The 17420-nt window shown below is 37.1% G+C and overlaps 1 protein-coding gene across 1 annotated transcript in view; it reads left to right on the forward strand.

Moving 5' to 3' along the window:
- Positions 1-17420, forward strand: part of MYO16 (myosin XVI) — a 580058-nt gene that overhangs the window by 141509 nt on the left and 421129 nt on the right. Inside the window, exon 11 of the mRNA XM_004704405.2 lies at positions 8426-8491. Coding sequence (XP_004704462.1) covers positions 8426-8491 — 66 coding nt within the window. The remainder of the gene's footprint in view (positions 1-8425; positions 8492-17420) is intronic.

Raw genomic sequence — 17420 nt, forward strand, 5'->3', positions numbered from 1 at the left:
TGTGTGTGTCTCTGTCTTAGTCCCTCCCTCCCTTCCTGCCTCTTTGCCTCCCTTCCACTCAGATTTGGCTGTATTCCACAGAGAGCAGTTCATCAGAATGTCTGTAGAAGAAATGATTATGCACATTCTGTTATTCTGTTTTTGGATAACATTCGTTTTTTTCCCTAGTCTCCTGAAAAATTGATTAAGCAATTTTCATGTAAATGTGTAGTCTGACATTTCCCTACAAGTAATAATTTGTCAAATGCTGATTATCCTATGAAAATGCAATACAGCATCGCAATGCTCAGATAAATTGCCCACCACTGTAAATACACTTAAAATTAAATACTTCTATCAAACTAAATGGACTTGATTCATTGGTATAGAGTGGTGAAACTTGATTACTTAAGTCTCTACTACCTTTCTATTACTTTGTGAAATCATTTTGTTTTACTCTATTGGCTTTCTCAGCATTGTGTTAATACTTTTATTTTAACCTATTTTTTTGCATTTTTCAATACTGCAGACAATTGCTTAAAATGCTTTATTTTTTTGCTTTGCTCTTCAAAATTCTTTTCCTTCTAAATAGTCATTGAATCGATTTCTCTCCAGCCGAATGAGCTCTGCCCTCATAAAAAACACCACCGTCTTTTCCCTGCACTTCTCTAACAGCCACCGCACTGCCCAGGGAAAACTCCCTCCCCTTCCAGTCCACTCCTTACAGGGAAATAGAACAAGTTTTTCAAAGTATAAATGTAAGTTTTAGTCCTCCCAGTCTCTAAACTCTCCTATGACTTACCCTTTTTCAATGAAATAAGGCTGCAATCTTTTCTAAAATCTAGAATATAGGTTGAAACTCCTTATGAATTGAAAGCTGAACAGTGCAATTTATATGAAATTTAATTTATCATTACCTTCCTCCTGGCATCAAGAACTTTTAAAGACTGGTATTTTTTCTTCTGTAAAGTTCTGCTTCATAAAGGCCCAACTAAGATCATTTAGCGACAAAGTAAACTTTTCCAGATCTTTGTGAGATTAATGAAATCATTGTAGCCCAGACTTGTTAAAAACACTTATCACAGTTTGTGATTATATACCTCATTGTTGGTTAATTAATGCACAGAACTTTAATTAGTAAATATTTCCAACTAACCTGTTAAGAGAACTCAGGGATCTGATTTCTCCATACAGAAAGGGCCTTCAGAGTGCTTTTTGCTCAATTCCATTTCTTCATGAGCATAATCAGGATTAACATGCCAGTCTTTGTGAATGATCATGTAAAATATACATGGGCTTCTGAAGAAAGCATGGTTTTCCTCCTCCCCTGCCTGGAATATTAGGGAAGAAGAGTTTACTGGCAATTGCTTGAAGAGAGTGTTCGAAATCACAATATCTGAATTTAATTTTAATGGTTAATTAAGCAAGTTAAATATTATCAAGCGATAGAGAATGCTTCTCAAAATGTAGTTTGTGGTTCTCTTATAGGGGGAAAGAGACCCCAAATTCAGTTGGGTAGACTTTACACAGCAAACTATAAAGTTTGCAGTTCAAACCTAACATCTACTCTGTGATAGAATAATAAAACCATCTGCACAGTCACACAAATATTTAAAGCCTTGAAAGTACTTTCGCGGCTCTCTGAGTCAGAATTCACTCAAAGGCAGTGGGTTTAGTTAGTTGGGGATGGGAGGCCTTTTTTGTTTAACAGTTTTATTGGCATATACTTCACCTATTATGCAATTTGATGGTTTAAACATACTAAAAAGAGTGGTATTGAGAGAATTTTCTTTTTTCTTGTACTCATTGTTCATAAATATGCATATGTATATAAGAGAGACATTAAGAAAACATCCCAACCCAGTCCAGTCCAAGGCCATAAGTCCAATATTAGCCCATATGTCCAATACCAAGCTATAAAGTCCTCTTCTGATGCACAAAACACATGCAATGACGCTGAGTGCAGGACGAACACAGGGCAGTGGGTAGAAAGTCTTTAGATCAAGTGGCATTGTAAGCATCCCAGCGCTGGCAGGGGCCTCCACATGGCTTCTCCAGCACCCAGGGCTGCATTGGGTTAGGTCCATGTGGCTTCTCCTCAAGGATGTCTCTCAGGTAGCCAGCTTTGTCAATGTCTCCAGGGAAGTGAGCAGACTGAGAGAATGTCTCCCACCTCCAAGGAGGAAATACTAGAGTTTTCCCTGAATCCTCAAAGGAAGGCCATGCCCATACAGAGGCCTCATTGGCTATGATCCAATTGAGACTAGACTCCACCCCTTCACTCTTAATCCCCTCAAGTCCCAAATTGACATCAGATAATGTAACTACCACACCCTACCATGATGCTAAGAAACTATTAATCCAGTTACTATCTCTACAGATTGACCTATCCTGGATTTCATATAAAAAAACACATACTAAAAAACAAAACACCAACTGTTAATGAAATTAAACAGAGAAAAACGTTCATCTAAAAGAAAACAGAACTAAAAAAAAAACTACAACAAATTTAAACAAATTAAAGCAAAATTCACTGCCACCTAGTCAATTCCATCTCATAGTGATACAATATTACAGAGAAGAACTGTTCTTGTGGGTTTCCAAGACTGTAAGTCTGTACGGGAATAGAAAGCCCCATTTTCCCCTTCAATGAGTCAAAGGGGAGACATTTTATCCATCATGGTGCGCAACGGATTCAAAACAGGCCAGTTAAATTATTGAGCATGAAAGACAAAGGGTATTTGTTACAAAATCATGATTGGCACCAGAGCGCTCCATCCCAATTTCAGGCCGGTCTACAGAAGAGGGAATGTTCCTCTGGCTGGAATACATGTACCATTTCATATTAGAAAAGTTTACAAGATGGTTTCAAGGCTTTTCAAGTACATTGTTCAGGTGATATTCGTGACTCATGACAGTGCAACCGTGGCACCCCAGTTTCTATGATGGGCACCCTCAGGCAAGTTCCTGGGGGGTCCTCCATGGGTTGGTCGAAGGAGTCACAGCAAACACCATCTGTTTGAAGGCACAGGCTTTGGCATTACCAGGCAATGGTCAGAAGCAACTCAATGGAGACTTCAGTATGTGGTAAAACTCAAAATAGATTTAGGGCTCCCACTTGTAAATCGGAGCCTTCCACAAACCTAGTGTTCAGGATTTAAGCTCTAATATAGTTCCAATCCTTACTCTAACTTTTGCTACCTGTATGAATTAAGAAGCATTTAGAGCAGTTTATAGCAATCTAATCATTTCTTTCAGTCTGTTGAATCTAATACAAATGGAGGCTTGCATTTTGCATGGTATTATTTTTTCAATGTCAGTGTTCTATTAATTTAAAATGAGTTGTTCTTTCTCCACAAAATAAATAAAAAGTACTTTTTTATAAATTCTCTTAACCAAACCTCCTGTGGTAGAGTTGATTCCTCCTCATAAAGACCCAATAGGGTAGAGTAGATTTGCCCCATAGGTTTCCATGATTGAAATCTTCACAGAAACCGACTTCTTCATCTTTCTCCCACAAAGGGCCTGGTGAATTTGAACTAGCAACATTTTGGTTTGCAGCTGAACTCATTATCCACTGTACCACCAGAGACACTAAAAGTCTAATCAACCAAACCAACTACTATCAAATCCATTTTGACTTTGAGTGACCCTAGAACAGGGTTACAGTGCCTATAGATCATTACAGGAGGAAAAAACTTCATCTAATAGAAGTTAAAAAAATCTCACTGCTATTAAATTGATGCCTACTCATAGCAACCCTATAGACAGGGTAGAACTGTTCCTGTGGGTTTGTGAGACTCTAGCTCTCTAGGGGAGTTGAAAGCCCTGTATTCCTCCCCTAATCACAGCAGAAATGCTACGTCTCCTCTTGTGGGTAGTCCAGGCTAGTAAATAGCAACTTCAAATTGTAGGGTCTAAAACTAATGGACTTGTGAAGAATATTGATGCTTGCTTTGTTCTCCATACGTCGTCTGACTTACCTCTTCATCTCAATACCATTCCCTTCAAGTTCCATGTATAACTGATACCCACTCTTTCTTCCTGGACCCCAGTCATTACATCTTATTTCCTTACTGCAGCCTCACTTACTTTGGCATAAATATATATGCTTCTCTTCACTTTTCCCTTCAGTGCATTCTCAAGGTAAGAGCTGGTGTAATTCTGTTAAAATGTTCAGTATACCACATTATTTCTCTTCTCAGGCATTTCTGTTCCATTCAATTTCCATTAGAATATAGCCAAAATCATGAGAACAACCTGTGCGGCTTGGATTCGCTGTCCTGCTACAGAGAATTTTGACCTCATGCGTTCTACCTCCTCACTCATCTTATTTTCCTGTCGCCGTACTGGCATCCCTGCTCTCCTTAAACACATCAATCAGACTTCTTCACACACCTGAATACCTGGACATGAGAGATGTCCAGTGCTTCCACACTTGTCACACCCTCACTTCAGATTCATTGCTCAGCCAGGCCTTGCCCATAGCTTAATTACAATTGGATGAGGCACTGCCTGCTGCCCTACCTTGTTTAATTTCTCTCCATGAGTTTCTCACTATCTAGCGTATTTTAATATTTAATCATTTAAATTCTTCATTTTCTCTCTTCTCCCTTACACATACTCATGTACAAGCGTGCACACACACAAATACAACTTCCATAAGAGCAGGGAGTTTTGTGGGCTCACTGCTGTAGGTAGCGGGTCCTACTTACTTGGTGGACGGTGAGTGAATGACCTCTGTGACCAACATTGTCCCATGTGTTGACACATCAGATTGTGTAACAAATCCGACTGCAGAAAGAAAAAACTGAAATTTCTGGTCCAACAATTTGTTTAGCTGAAACATTTTATCTGGACTCTATTACAATAGAGAAAATTCACATTTATTTATCAAGGAAAATCAACTGAGGCTAAATTGAGCATTATTAACGCCCAAGATAAAATATTTCAGGTAAATGCATTATTTGACCTCTGAACTTTGATTTGTTCAACAATATGATCTTTGAACAAACAAAAATTTGTAAGAATTTCTCTACTAAGTATAGAGCCTCATTTGCCCATCAGGTTCAGAAGATCCACAACAGTTGGTAATTGTAAGGAGTTCTCAAGTCTCCAAGCAGGAAACAAATTGTAGGTTATGAGACTCAGGCTTGGGAGGAAATGTACAGAAATAAAAGCCTCACATTTCCCGAACAATTCCTGCAGACAGTAACAGAGAGAACAGAATAGGCCATCAGATTCCTTTATGGATGCCAGATAAACATGCAGGCAGTTTTCCCTTTATAAACTCACCAGTGGGACTTGAGAAACATAAAGAAAAACACACACAACAAATAAAGGCATTCTAGTAGCATCTGGTTTGCCAAGACCGTTCCAAATCATTTTCAACTGGCACAAAACAGACCCGAGAAAATAAATGTTGCATGACAACTACGAGGATGCAGCTTGGTTCATCTCAGCCACTTGCTAGCATTTTATATTCTTCCCTGGGAGCCCTGATGGTATGATGTTTAAGCCCTTGGTGCCTAACCAAAAAGTTAGTGGCTCCACCCCCCAGCTGCTCCATAGGAGAAATAGAGAGCTGCTGACATCTATACAGACTGGAACCTTGGAAACCTAATGAGGCAGCTCTGCCCTGACCTGCAGGGTTACTGTGAGTCACAGCGATGGGTTGGTTATCTTGTCCTCAGGGTGGTCCCTTTGAATTTAACAACCATCAGTTGTTGGTTGTTATACAGGGTCGCCATGTGTAAGAATAGACTAGGGGACACCTTAGAACAATAGCTATAAACATTCTCAGTTTGTAGTTTGCATTATATTCTAATAGTGGTTTTAGATGAAGCTAAGTTGTGTTACAAAGTTGCTTAGAGAATATTTTTTGAGTCAAGTTTAAGAAATCTTGGTTTTAGTCATGAAAATATTCGTCAGTATTTTCTTCTTGAAGTTAGATTGTTTTAACTTTCATATGTAGGACATGTGACCCATGGAGAAATAATTCCGCATGGTACAAGATCAATAGTTTATCCCACAGAGATTGTCATGCTTTATTACAAAGACAACAATGTCTCCATTGCTTTGAAATGGTGCCCTTGTCACTGCTAGTGGGGATTGACTCAGTGACTATGGGTTTTCTTCTGTCCGAAATCCGTACCCACTGGATAATATCTATTTCTACAATGTGATTTATGCTGTCGAAATAAATAGTGAAATGTCTTCATTATTACAGCTATTAACTTTATTCTTGAAAATTGTTTTGTTTAATGCATACTCTTGGATTTTAATATTTATGTTTTAAAGTCAATTTTTGAACTTCAGTCAATATGACTTTGGATCCATACATCAATTAGGAATCATTGATATTTTTGCACTGTTTGATTTTCCACTTCATGCTATACTATCTCTCCTTTGGTTGTCTTTGATTTCTTTCAGGAACAATTTTTAGTTTTTGTGGAGAAGTCTTGACATCTTTTGATAGATTTGTTGCCAGGCTTCTTTATAGTTTGTTGCTAACTATAATAAATGACATCTTCTAAATTTCATTCCTAATACTTGGGGATAATATAAGGAGACACAATTTTGACTTTTTAATATTTGCCTTTATCCACCCATGTGATATCAATGTCTCTGGAGATGCTTTTGGACTGTGTACACATATTGTCAGATAATGCAAATGATGGTCTTTTTATTTCACCTTTTTCAATCCTTATGCTTATGACTTTCTTTCCTCGCATCATCTCCCGGAGCAGGACTGTCAATAAAACCATGACTGGAGATGGCAAGAAAAGGCATCCCTTAACATGCAATCTCAGGGAAGAGCTTTGATCATATTTAATCATTAATTACTTTGTTGTAGTATATATGTTTTATTTGATTAAGAAAGGTCTATTTGACTCACAGGGGCAGTTCTACCCTGCCCTATAGGGTCACTATGAGTCAGCATTGATTTGATGGCCATGGCAGTGATGCCCCAGGGGGCTGATTGATGATGTTCTCTATTATAAAATGGCAGGGATGTCTTTAAGGTGAATTAGATATATATATAAACCATAGATGTATGATTTCGATCTTTATGTGTTCCATTTCATTTTTGACAACTTCTAATTTTCCTAGATTCATACTTCCTACACGCCAAGCTTCAATTAATAATTGATATTTGCACCTGTTTCTTCTCGCTTTTTAATTGTAATGCCCCATCAGCGGACGAAGGTCCCTTTTTGGCCATCAGGTCCTTATGGTCTAATCTACTTTCAGGATGCAGTTCTCCCTCCGTCGTATTTTCAGGGCTTTCCAGTCTGAAGTCCTCATCATCTTAGTTTATCTCCGACAATGTTCTCTTACTCTTTTGAGGTTTTCAGTGTCTGACAATGGGTCCATGCCCTCCATCAGGCTTTCATTGGCTAATTTATCAGAAGTCGACAGCCTATTCCTTCTGCATGTTCTTTTTGTAGTCTGCAAGTTCTACTGAAACTTGTTTCCTTGGGAGACCCAGCTCCTACTTGAAGACCAGTGCCATCGCTTCCAGCAGCACAGCAGCAAACACACCATCAGAGTAGGACACAGAGAAACTCCAGTGGTGGAGATAAACCAGTGACTATTTTAGTCCAGTTGACAATATGTGTCTTTAATTAGAATATTTACTCCTGTGAACTGTTACAACCTCAGAAACTCATAGGAGCAGCCCTCACCTGTCTTGTAGGATTGCTATGAGTTGGCATCAGCACAATGGCAGTTAGTTTCTTTGAGTTTTATTTTGGATGTAATTAATGGTGCACTTGCATCTATAATTTTTTTCATTTGTTCATTGTACTTTTTGTTTCTCCTTTCTTGCTTCTTTAAATTATGAATATACTTTTATTTTCATACATTTAAATTATGCATATAATGATTATGATAGGGGCTCCTGGTGGTGCCATGAGGTTAGCATTGAACTGCTAACCACAAGTACGGTGGCTGAAACCTGCCTTCCGTACTGTGGGAGAGAATGGTGTTATCAGTTCTTATAAAGAATGACGGCTGCTGAAATTTACATGGGCTCACTATTGGTCAGAATCAATTTGATGGCAGTGAGTTTGGATTGTTTTTGTTGTTGTTTTGGGTATTATTAATGTTATTATTCTAAGCACATTTATTTCTTCCTACGTACAATTTAATTCTGTTGCGGGTTTTTATTGTTAGATTTTCATAAAATTCTTTATGATCAGATATCCTTAGAAACCAACCATTTCCTTTGTTTTATTATCCATGAGACAAAGATTAATAGTTATATTTCATTTGAAATGGGCTATCTATTCCTTTAGTTATAAACATTTAAATAATTTGCAGAATCTACACATGTGATTCACCCTTATTCTCTTACATAATAATTTAAACTTACATAAATTATTTTAATACTGAAAGTGCTGCTGATATAGTTCATGAATGTGTTGTATCTTTTACTCAACAGACTTTTATTGGGGACATCCTTTTGCTTGTTAATCCATTCAAGGAGCTTCCAATTTATTCTCCCATGGTGAGTATGAACTTCACAATATCCCCAAATAATGTAAAGTTACATTCACTAAGCATACTAAATTGTTTTAAATGACTGTGTAGAAATAAAACCAAAATAGAAATTATATCATAAAGTTGAAAGATTAAATTGAATCGTTGAATGATGTAATTAGTCATTTGATCTGAGGGAATTGAAAATTAAATTTATTTAATCAAAGGCTCCTCTGTGCTATATTGTGCAGTTCTTATATGCTTGTAGTAGACAGAAATTTAAATACCTGCATTGTAATTATCTATCTTTATGCATTTTTGATGAATTTAAGTTTAGTTGTTTGGAGTCCTTATTTGAAAATCATGATTTGTTGCTGTGATGTGAGAGCCACGAGAAAAAGAAGGGGCAGTCTTGCATGTGTTCATGTCCCCACACAACTTGTCATTTTCATTATAAACCATCTGTAACAAAAAGAATTCAATTTTGGAAAATCATTTCAGTTACCTGTATGCACTATGCGACTTAGTTATACTGGAAGGAGCACATTTTCCTAGGAGCTCTCTATTTGTGTGGAATTCAGAGCTAGAGTTCCATTATGAAGCAGAACCCCTAACAGGGGACAAGAATATGAGAAACAGCAAGGTGAGTGGACATGTGTTACAGAAGCAATGACATATTATAGGGAAGGGAGGGAGGGAGGGAGGGATAGAGATTACCCAGAATCAATAAAAATTCTCGCAAAAATTCCTCACTCAAGAAAGAAAATGCCCCCTTAACAACCCATCTTCCCTTTTTCTTAGAGAAATGCTATGCCCTTATTCGCTTGTTGTTTTAAAACTGTGTTGAAACTTTTCCATTCATCTCATTCCAGAAAAAGTCACTGTGTTAGTCTTGGTAAACTAGGGAAACAAATCCACAGAAACTCTTATAAAAGATAGTAAGTGTACGTTAAGAAAGCATCCCAATCCAGTGCTGTCCAAACCCACAAGTCCAACATTAGCCCTTATGTCCTACAACAGTCTACAAAATCCTCATCAGTCTCACAAAACACATGCAATGACGCTGCCTGCAAGTGGAAAGCTGAATCATTGAAGTGTAAGCATCTCAGAACTGGCAGGGGTCTCCACCGGCTGCTCCAGCACCCAGTGCTGCATCGGGTCCATGCTACTTTTCCTCAGGGATGTCTTACAGGAAGTGAGCCTTGCCAGCTGAAGCAGGGAACTGGCTACGGCAGCTGCACCCTGGTCCCACCATCAAAGAGCAAGAGACCTGAGAACTAGACCTGAGAACTAGGGTCACCGAGCCTTAATAAACCTTAACTATCTAAGTCACCCCAATCATGGCAGAATGGGAGTTAGGATAAAAAGAGTTACCAATAGCCATTCATGAGTAATATCAGAGAACTAAAGTTAACCTTACATGTGTTTATTCATTTTGACAGCACAGCATTGTGTCTGTCACTTTGCTGTTGAGCCATAACTATTTTTGTATATGTGTTCAGTAAAGTATGATATATATTATAAAGTATATAAATCTCAAATATTCTGCTATATTACTTTCTCCACAATAAGGACAATCTGGAAACCTCGGAGCATATAAAAAATAGAATATTAGTAGCATCAGACATGCCTCCTTGTTCATCTCAGTCATTACATGCCTGTCTAGATGTCAGCACCTTTCTGGCTGTGATTGCTATTTACACATGAACCTATTGGGGTGGAATCTTATAGCATGTTGTCTTTATGCCTGTATTCTTTTCCTCTTAATATGGATAGGACATCCATCTGTATTTCATGTGTAACAGTACAGTGTTATACTTTAAAAATATGTCAATAACCGTGTATGAATGAATATATGACTAGAGGATTAGTTATTGGAAATGTCACTTCTGTCTCATTTGGAGATAGGTGATCACTGCTGTAAGCATTCTGTAATCGTGCAGATAGCACATACTCTTCTGCCGTCTAGATACTGAGAGTGGTTTGGGTGCAAAACCTGGATGATCTCCTTGTATGAATGTTTACCTGAAAACATTTTCTTCACCTTCAATTTAAAATTTATTTTAATTTCTTATTAAGACCTAGGCCAAAGGTTATTTTCTTTTAGAACATTACAAATATTCTGACTTCAGTTGTCTTTCCAGACTATCAATCATACATCTAAGCAAAGCTCCATTGAGGCTAATTTGTGTGTGCTATTGTTTTTTCTTTTCTTATAATCTAGCTGTGCTTCAATTTTTTTCTCCATTTTTGTTGCATGTGTGCTTGTTTATTTGTGTTTTATAGTCTGTGATTAATTTAGGTATGGCTTCCTTTGTATGCACACTTTTTAAGAAAACTATGAGAAAGCTTTATTTTATTTTCTCTATGCTTTATAAAACTTGGAAAGCTCTCAAGTAATTTATTTTCAAATGTATTCTCTTTCTGAAGTTACTTGTATCTGGCTCCTACTGTTTTTCCCCCCCTTGTCTTTCCTACCTTTCTTTTAGAAAGTATAAATAAAGTATACTGTCCTAAAGTATAAATAATATTTCAACTCACTATATTGTGTTGGTTATTAATTTTTATTGTTTTAGTGTGTTGGTTAAAACTTTTATTGTTTTATATACACAGATGAAAATTATTCCCATAATTATAAATGCTGATTCTTTTATTTTTTACTTCTCATTTTAAAAAATTTTGCACTCTTTATGGTTTCTGTTATCTGGTTAAATTTCCACGTCTTCATTTACTTTCTGAGCAAAGTAATAACTGTTATTTTAAAGTCTATATATATTTTTTATTTAAAAATCCTTATTTATACAAATATGTTCATACCCACATGCATACATAAAAAATGAACCTTTTTCTAAAGTCTAGCTTGTATCAATTACTTTTCTATTGTGTGGGTATGTGTGTTAATGCTCCTAAAAATATTAGTTGACTATTAAACCTTCTGTATGAAATATTGTGAATGCCTAGCTGACGTTACAATTTTCCAAAAATTTCATCGTTTTCCATTCTGGGCAGGTAATTATAGGTAAATCATACTGCTCCAGTCAAAGTGTATTTATTTGCACTTATTGGCAAAGCATATTCTTTTATACCACTTGATTAGAAAATGGAGTCTGAATTATCTGAGAAAATTATCTCAAATTGAGTTTTCTTTAGTTTGTTTCCGTGAGGAATTCAAATTTGCCTCACCCGGGCACTGCGAATGCGGTCTTAACGTTTCTGTTTGGAGATGTGCAGCCCTTTGCTATGAGTACTTTGAGTTCTACTTGGCAAAATGGCGAGATTTGGTGAGATGAATTTATAAGAAATATCTCTCTTGGATGGCGATTATTTAATTTTTCCCTTTAATCTTAGATGTATTAGTTCGTTTCTACAGCTCCTCAAATAGATACTTGATTTGTTTTTTCTCCAGCCTTTATGGTTACCCATTGTGATGAAATCTGGTTGCCTTTAGCTCGTTTTTCATAGTCAGAGGATAACATATGCCAATCTAATTGTTTACATTGAGGCCAAGGGGGCCAACTGGGTTACATGGTAGGCTACTAACCCCAGTCAGCAGAGTGAAATTGCAGCTGCCGCTCCAGGGGAAAGACGAGGATTCTACTCCTGTGAAGATTTACCGTCTCAGAAACCCACAGTAGCAGTTCTGCTTTTCCTAAAGGGTCACTCTCATCGGAATTGATCTCACGGACGTCCGTTTTGTTTGTTTGTTCCCAAATCAACAAAAGAACAGGGATAGTTCCTTCTCAAGGCTCTAAGGGAGAACTCCTTCCCTTATTCCGAGCTATCTTGGGGGGTTCCAGTACTTGTTGGCATTTTCTTGCTTATAGATGCATCATTCCAGGCTCCCCCTCACCCGTCATATCCCTTTCTCCTCTATGGTTTTATGTGTTTTCGAATATCCCTCTATGTCCTCATATATAAGGACAGATGACGTTGGGCTTAGTTAACATCTATTACACAAAGAAGACCCTGAGTGGTACGAACAGTTCGTCCTCAACTACTAACCTAAGTGTAGGTGGTTAAACCTTGCCCAGTGGAACCATGGGAGAAAGGCCTCGCCTGCTTGCAGCCAAGACAACCATATATAGAAGTCTACTTTGCGAAGTGTGGAGTTTCCACGAGTCATAATTTATTTACCCAAAAGAAAGAAATTTGGCTTGCTTTTCTATCCCAGTATGATCTCATCTTGGGGCCCTCAATTCAATCTGCAAATACCCTATTTCCAAATAAGTTAAAATTTATGGATAGTGAGGTTTCAGTTTTTGAAATATATTTGGGGGGATGAGTATTCTACTATAATTCAACCCACTACAATGCCAGATAATTATTTGTCATAAAATACATAGGTTTCCTATAGGGTAATATACCTATTACTAAGTAATATTGTGTGACCCTTTCAGAGAAAGAAAATATGATATTTAAACACTTATTACTATACAGTTCTTGACTTCTGTTTATGAAGACAAAGTTGACGGATTTAATAAAATTCTGGTAAGAAAAGTCAGATTGGAATAATTCAATGAAAAAATAAATATAACTGAAAACAACTAAATATAACAAAAACTAACCTTTAAAAACTTTTAATTTTCTAGAGGCCAAAATCTAAGAATTACTTAAAATAAAATAAAGATGTTACTTTTTTGCTATATTTCATAAAGGAATATTTTGTGGTTTGTTTGTAGGGTGGTCTCACTATTATGACAGTTTTACGGCTTCAAATAATATACAATACTTGCAGTTATTTCAGGAATATTTGATAGCAGATATAAGAAGAGAGATATATTTCTTTGTTAATTTAAGACTAAAAGATAATAAATACATTGACAATTCCGCTTGAATGATTCATTAAACTTAAAATGGGTTATACAGCATGTAAAATATCTATTAAGTTTTACATCAAGCATTTCAAATTGACACTGCATGGGAAAGAAGTCCAGGCAGCACATGAGGTTCAAGCGTTTGATTCAGGTGTTCATCAGAAAGCGTCAGCTGTTCGAAGCCCTTGGCTGCTCGGGGGAGAAAGATGGAGCAGGCGTCTTCCTCTGATCACTGACTACCTTGAAATTTTAGGCGGACTTTCTCCTCCGTCCTAAAGAACGGTCCTGAGTTGGAATTTAGTGACAGCCAAAGATTTTGTTTTGATCTAGATTTGGCTTATAAGGAAAAAATAAATAAAAAGGAAATTGTACAAGGGACTTCAAAAAGTTTATGAAAATATCCCTTCTTTTTAAATTTCATTTTTCACAAATTCTTTGAAGCCCCCTTGTATTAAGGAAAAGTGTGTACTGATACAAAACCCTCACAAAAACACATCCTCTTTCTAAAAGTCAAGAGGAAACTTAGTGTCAAGTACTTTTGGAATTCATATTCATTAGCTAAAGCCAAATAATTTATACTTCCTGGTATACAAGTAATAAGCCATAATGATAGCTATTGGGTAGATACAAAGACTTAATCTTAATGATGGGTATTCTCTGTAGCAATATTACTACGTAATGATTTAATATCATCTACTAGTATACTGAATTACAGTACCACATTGATCTATGAAAAACAGAAGAGATTTCGCTTTACTTTGGAGTTACTTTGGATTATGGTTAGGGATCTCTGGTGGCATAGTTATGCATTGGGCTGATAACCATAGGGTCTGTGGTTCCAAACCACTGGCGGCACTGTGGGAGAACAAGGAGGCTTTCTACTCCCATGAAGAGGTAGTTTCAGAAACTCACGGGGCAGTTCTAATTTGTCATATAGAGTTGCTGTGAGTTGGATTTGACTCAATGGCAGTAGTGAGTTTTGTTTTGGTTTTTAGATTATAATTGTATGTAGGTGACTATTATTAAATTGCCATTTATGCAAACAGTTTGGTTTTATTCTCCTATCCTGATTAGTTTACTAAAGAGTGTTTTGGTTTTTTTTTTAAGTATGATCACAGCTTTAAAGAAACCGCCCGGAGAAAGGTTCCTGAGTTTCATTATTTAAAAGAAAGTAAATGAACTTCCAATGCACGTGCAGCATTGTATCTTTTTTTTGTGACAGCTGCATTGTATGCCATTCATGTGTAATCGTCATTTGTTACTTCTAGCAAGTCATTAATCAGGAAGGTAAAGCACATTTTATTTTGAGACGTGACTGTCAGTAGCACAAGTCACTAAAGTGCTCGCTGCTACAGCGATTTTAGCGTGATTGTACTTAGCCAGCACTAAAGAGAAGAGCCATTTAGCAGGCACCATAAGCAGACAGTTCTAAATGAAATCAAGCTATCAGGAAACAGTGCCTATTATTGTTCTACCCATTTATATTGAAGACAAATAACATAACTCAGCTTCCGCTCATACCGGGTATGGGGAAAGAGAAAATTCCAAAGTAGCCAGATCTTACTAAATTGGCTATATAAAATAAACAGTCTTAAAGATAACAAGAAGCATGCTGTATCAAACCAACAAATATTTTTTGTCTGTATAGAGAGGATGTTAAGTAAAATAGTTGACTTGTACTTGGGTCTGCATGACATTTTCTAGAGAAAAATATACAAATAATACAAATAGCAACTTAAATTATAATCACATTTCATTAAAATGAAGGACATCCTATTTATTGACAGGTTAAGAAAAATATTGCATTGAGAGGAAATACATTTGTGTTAAATGTTATAAATGAGTAAGATTTCAGAAAAAAAAGTGGAATTCATTAGGTGCAGGAAAATGGGTGAGAGCCCTACTGTGACGATGGAAAGCATGTAAGGCCATTTAGAGTAATGCAAAGGCCAATTTGGTAAGATGAATCACTTTAAAAGATGAATATTTTAACTCTGATGTGGGCCAAGGTTATAAAAACTAGTTTGGAAATCTGTGTTTTATTTTCCAGAAAATAAAAACTATTGAAATGAGAAATCCATCGTAAATATTGCTTAAAAGCCTATAGGTTATGATCAATTTCAGACAGAGACATAAAGGCAAGAAGACTAATTGGGCATGCTGTAATCCAAGAGTAATATTGCCTGTGCTCAACAAAAAGGAGAAGAGAAATCAAGGGATGGGTGAAGGGTTAACTATTGGAGAGCTTGATTAGAAGTTTAAAGGGTTGAGTACCAAGTTGATGATTTAAATGTAAACCCCCACTAGGTTTACTATAAAAATTGTTATATGAAAATAAAAAGTAAATGAGTGATACCCAAGTTGAATTTGTAAGCCTGAAAGAGTGAGAGTATTAATATAAGAAAGAATGAAAGAGAGGGAGAGAGGAAGGAAGGGAAGGAGGGAAAATTCAAAAGGAAAAGTTTTGATTTATGTGAATATGTGAATTTCTTTGGATGTTAAATTAGAGTGATGTTGAGATTCCCTCTTTTTTTTTAGTAAATCATTTTACTGGGGGCTTTTATAACTCTTATAACAATCCATGCATCCATTATATCAAGCACTTTTTTACATATGTTACCATCATCCTTTTCAAAACATTTTCTTTCTACTTGAGCCTTTGGTATCAGCTCCTCGTTTTGTCCCACCATCCCCCACCCTCCCACCCTCATGAACCCTTCATAAATTATTATTATTTTCATATCTTACACCATTTGCTGTCTCCCTTTACCCATTTTTGCTGTTCATCACCCTGGGGTGGGGAGGGAGGGGAAAATGTTAATCATTGTGTTTCCCCTTTCTCCTCCCACCTTCCCTCTACCCTCATAGTATCACTACTCCCATTACTCTCCTCTGTCCTGGATTCCATATGTCAAGAGCTCTTATCTGTACCAGTGTACATGCTCTAGTCTAGACGGATTTGTAAGGTTGAACTGGGGTCATGATAGTAGGGGGGGGAGTGGTGGATTAAAGAACTAGAGGAATGTTGTATGTTTCCTCAGTGAAACACAGCACCTGTCCTGACTTGTCCTTTCTTGTGACCCTTCTATGAGGGGAGGTCCAATTGTCTCCAGACAGGCTTTGGGTTTCTACTCAGGCTTCCCTTGTTCACATCCATATGATTGTTTGTTTTGGGTCTTCTGATGCCTGATACCTACTCCTGTTGACACCTTGTGATCACACAGGCTGGTGGCTTCTTCCATATAGGTTTTGTTGCTTCCTGGTTAGATGGCTGCTTGTTTATCTTAAAGCCTATAAGACCCCGGACACTATATCTTTTAATAGCTGGGCACCATCAGTTTTCTTCACCAGATTTACTTATGCACCCATTTTTTTTCTTCAATGATTGTGTCAAGAAAGGTGAGCATCACAGAATGCCAAGTTATTAGAACAAAGTGTTCTTGTGTTGAGGGACTACTTGAGTAGAGGCCCAATGTCCATCTGCTACCTTAATATTTGATATATAAATATACGCACATAGACCTATAACCCTATCATTATATAGAAATATATGTACATATATGTGCCTGTATTTATACCTCTATAAATGTCCTTTGCCCCATAGTTCTTTCCTCTATTTCCTTTTACTTTCCTCCTGTTCCACTATCATGTTCAACCTTTATTTGGCTCTCAGTAATTCCTTTCAGGTGCATTGTCATTGATCAAACCTCACCAAGCATTCTAAACTTTTCTCACCACCGATTTTAGATCACGTGTTCCCTTGTCCCTGGATTTCTTGGCTCTCCCTTTCCTTTCCCCCACCTCCCCCTCTCCCAAGTGCCCCTGCAACCATTGACTCCGCTGTTTTCTCCTTGGGATTGTTTATCCTGTCTATCTTATATAAATAGACGTGAAAGAAACAAAAGCCTATAAATAGTTCCATCTCTGTCTGTAGACCTTTATGAATGTTTTCCAATTGAGTCTGATGAGGTGACAAACCACCCTCGAAGTCTAGTGGGGGGATGCCTTGAGGACTTCATTGCTTCACTCCCCTTGTTGCTCTGTTGCACTCCCTTTGTGTTACACTCTGGTGTGTGTATGGGCTGGAGGATGGGGCTCAGACTGGGCACAATTCAATTCCCACATTGTATCTTGTGTTGTCCC

This window comes from Echinops telfairi, unplaced genomic scaffold (genome assembly GCF_000313985.2).
Source record: "Echinops telfairi isolate 266 unplaced genomic scaffold, ASM31398v2 ScPeMD7_7467;HRSCAF=8505_1, whole genome shotgun sequence".
NCBI lineage: Eukaryota > Metazoa > Chordata > Mammalia > Afrosoricida > Tenrecidae > Echinops > Echinops telfairi.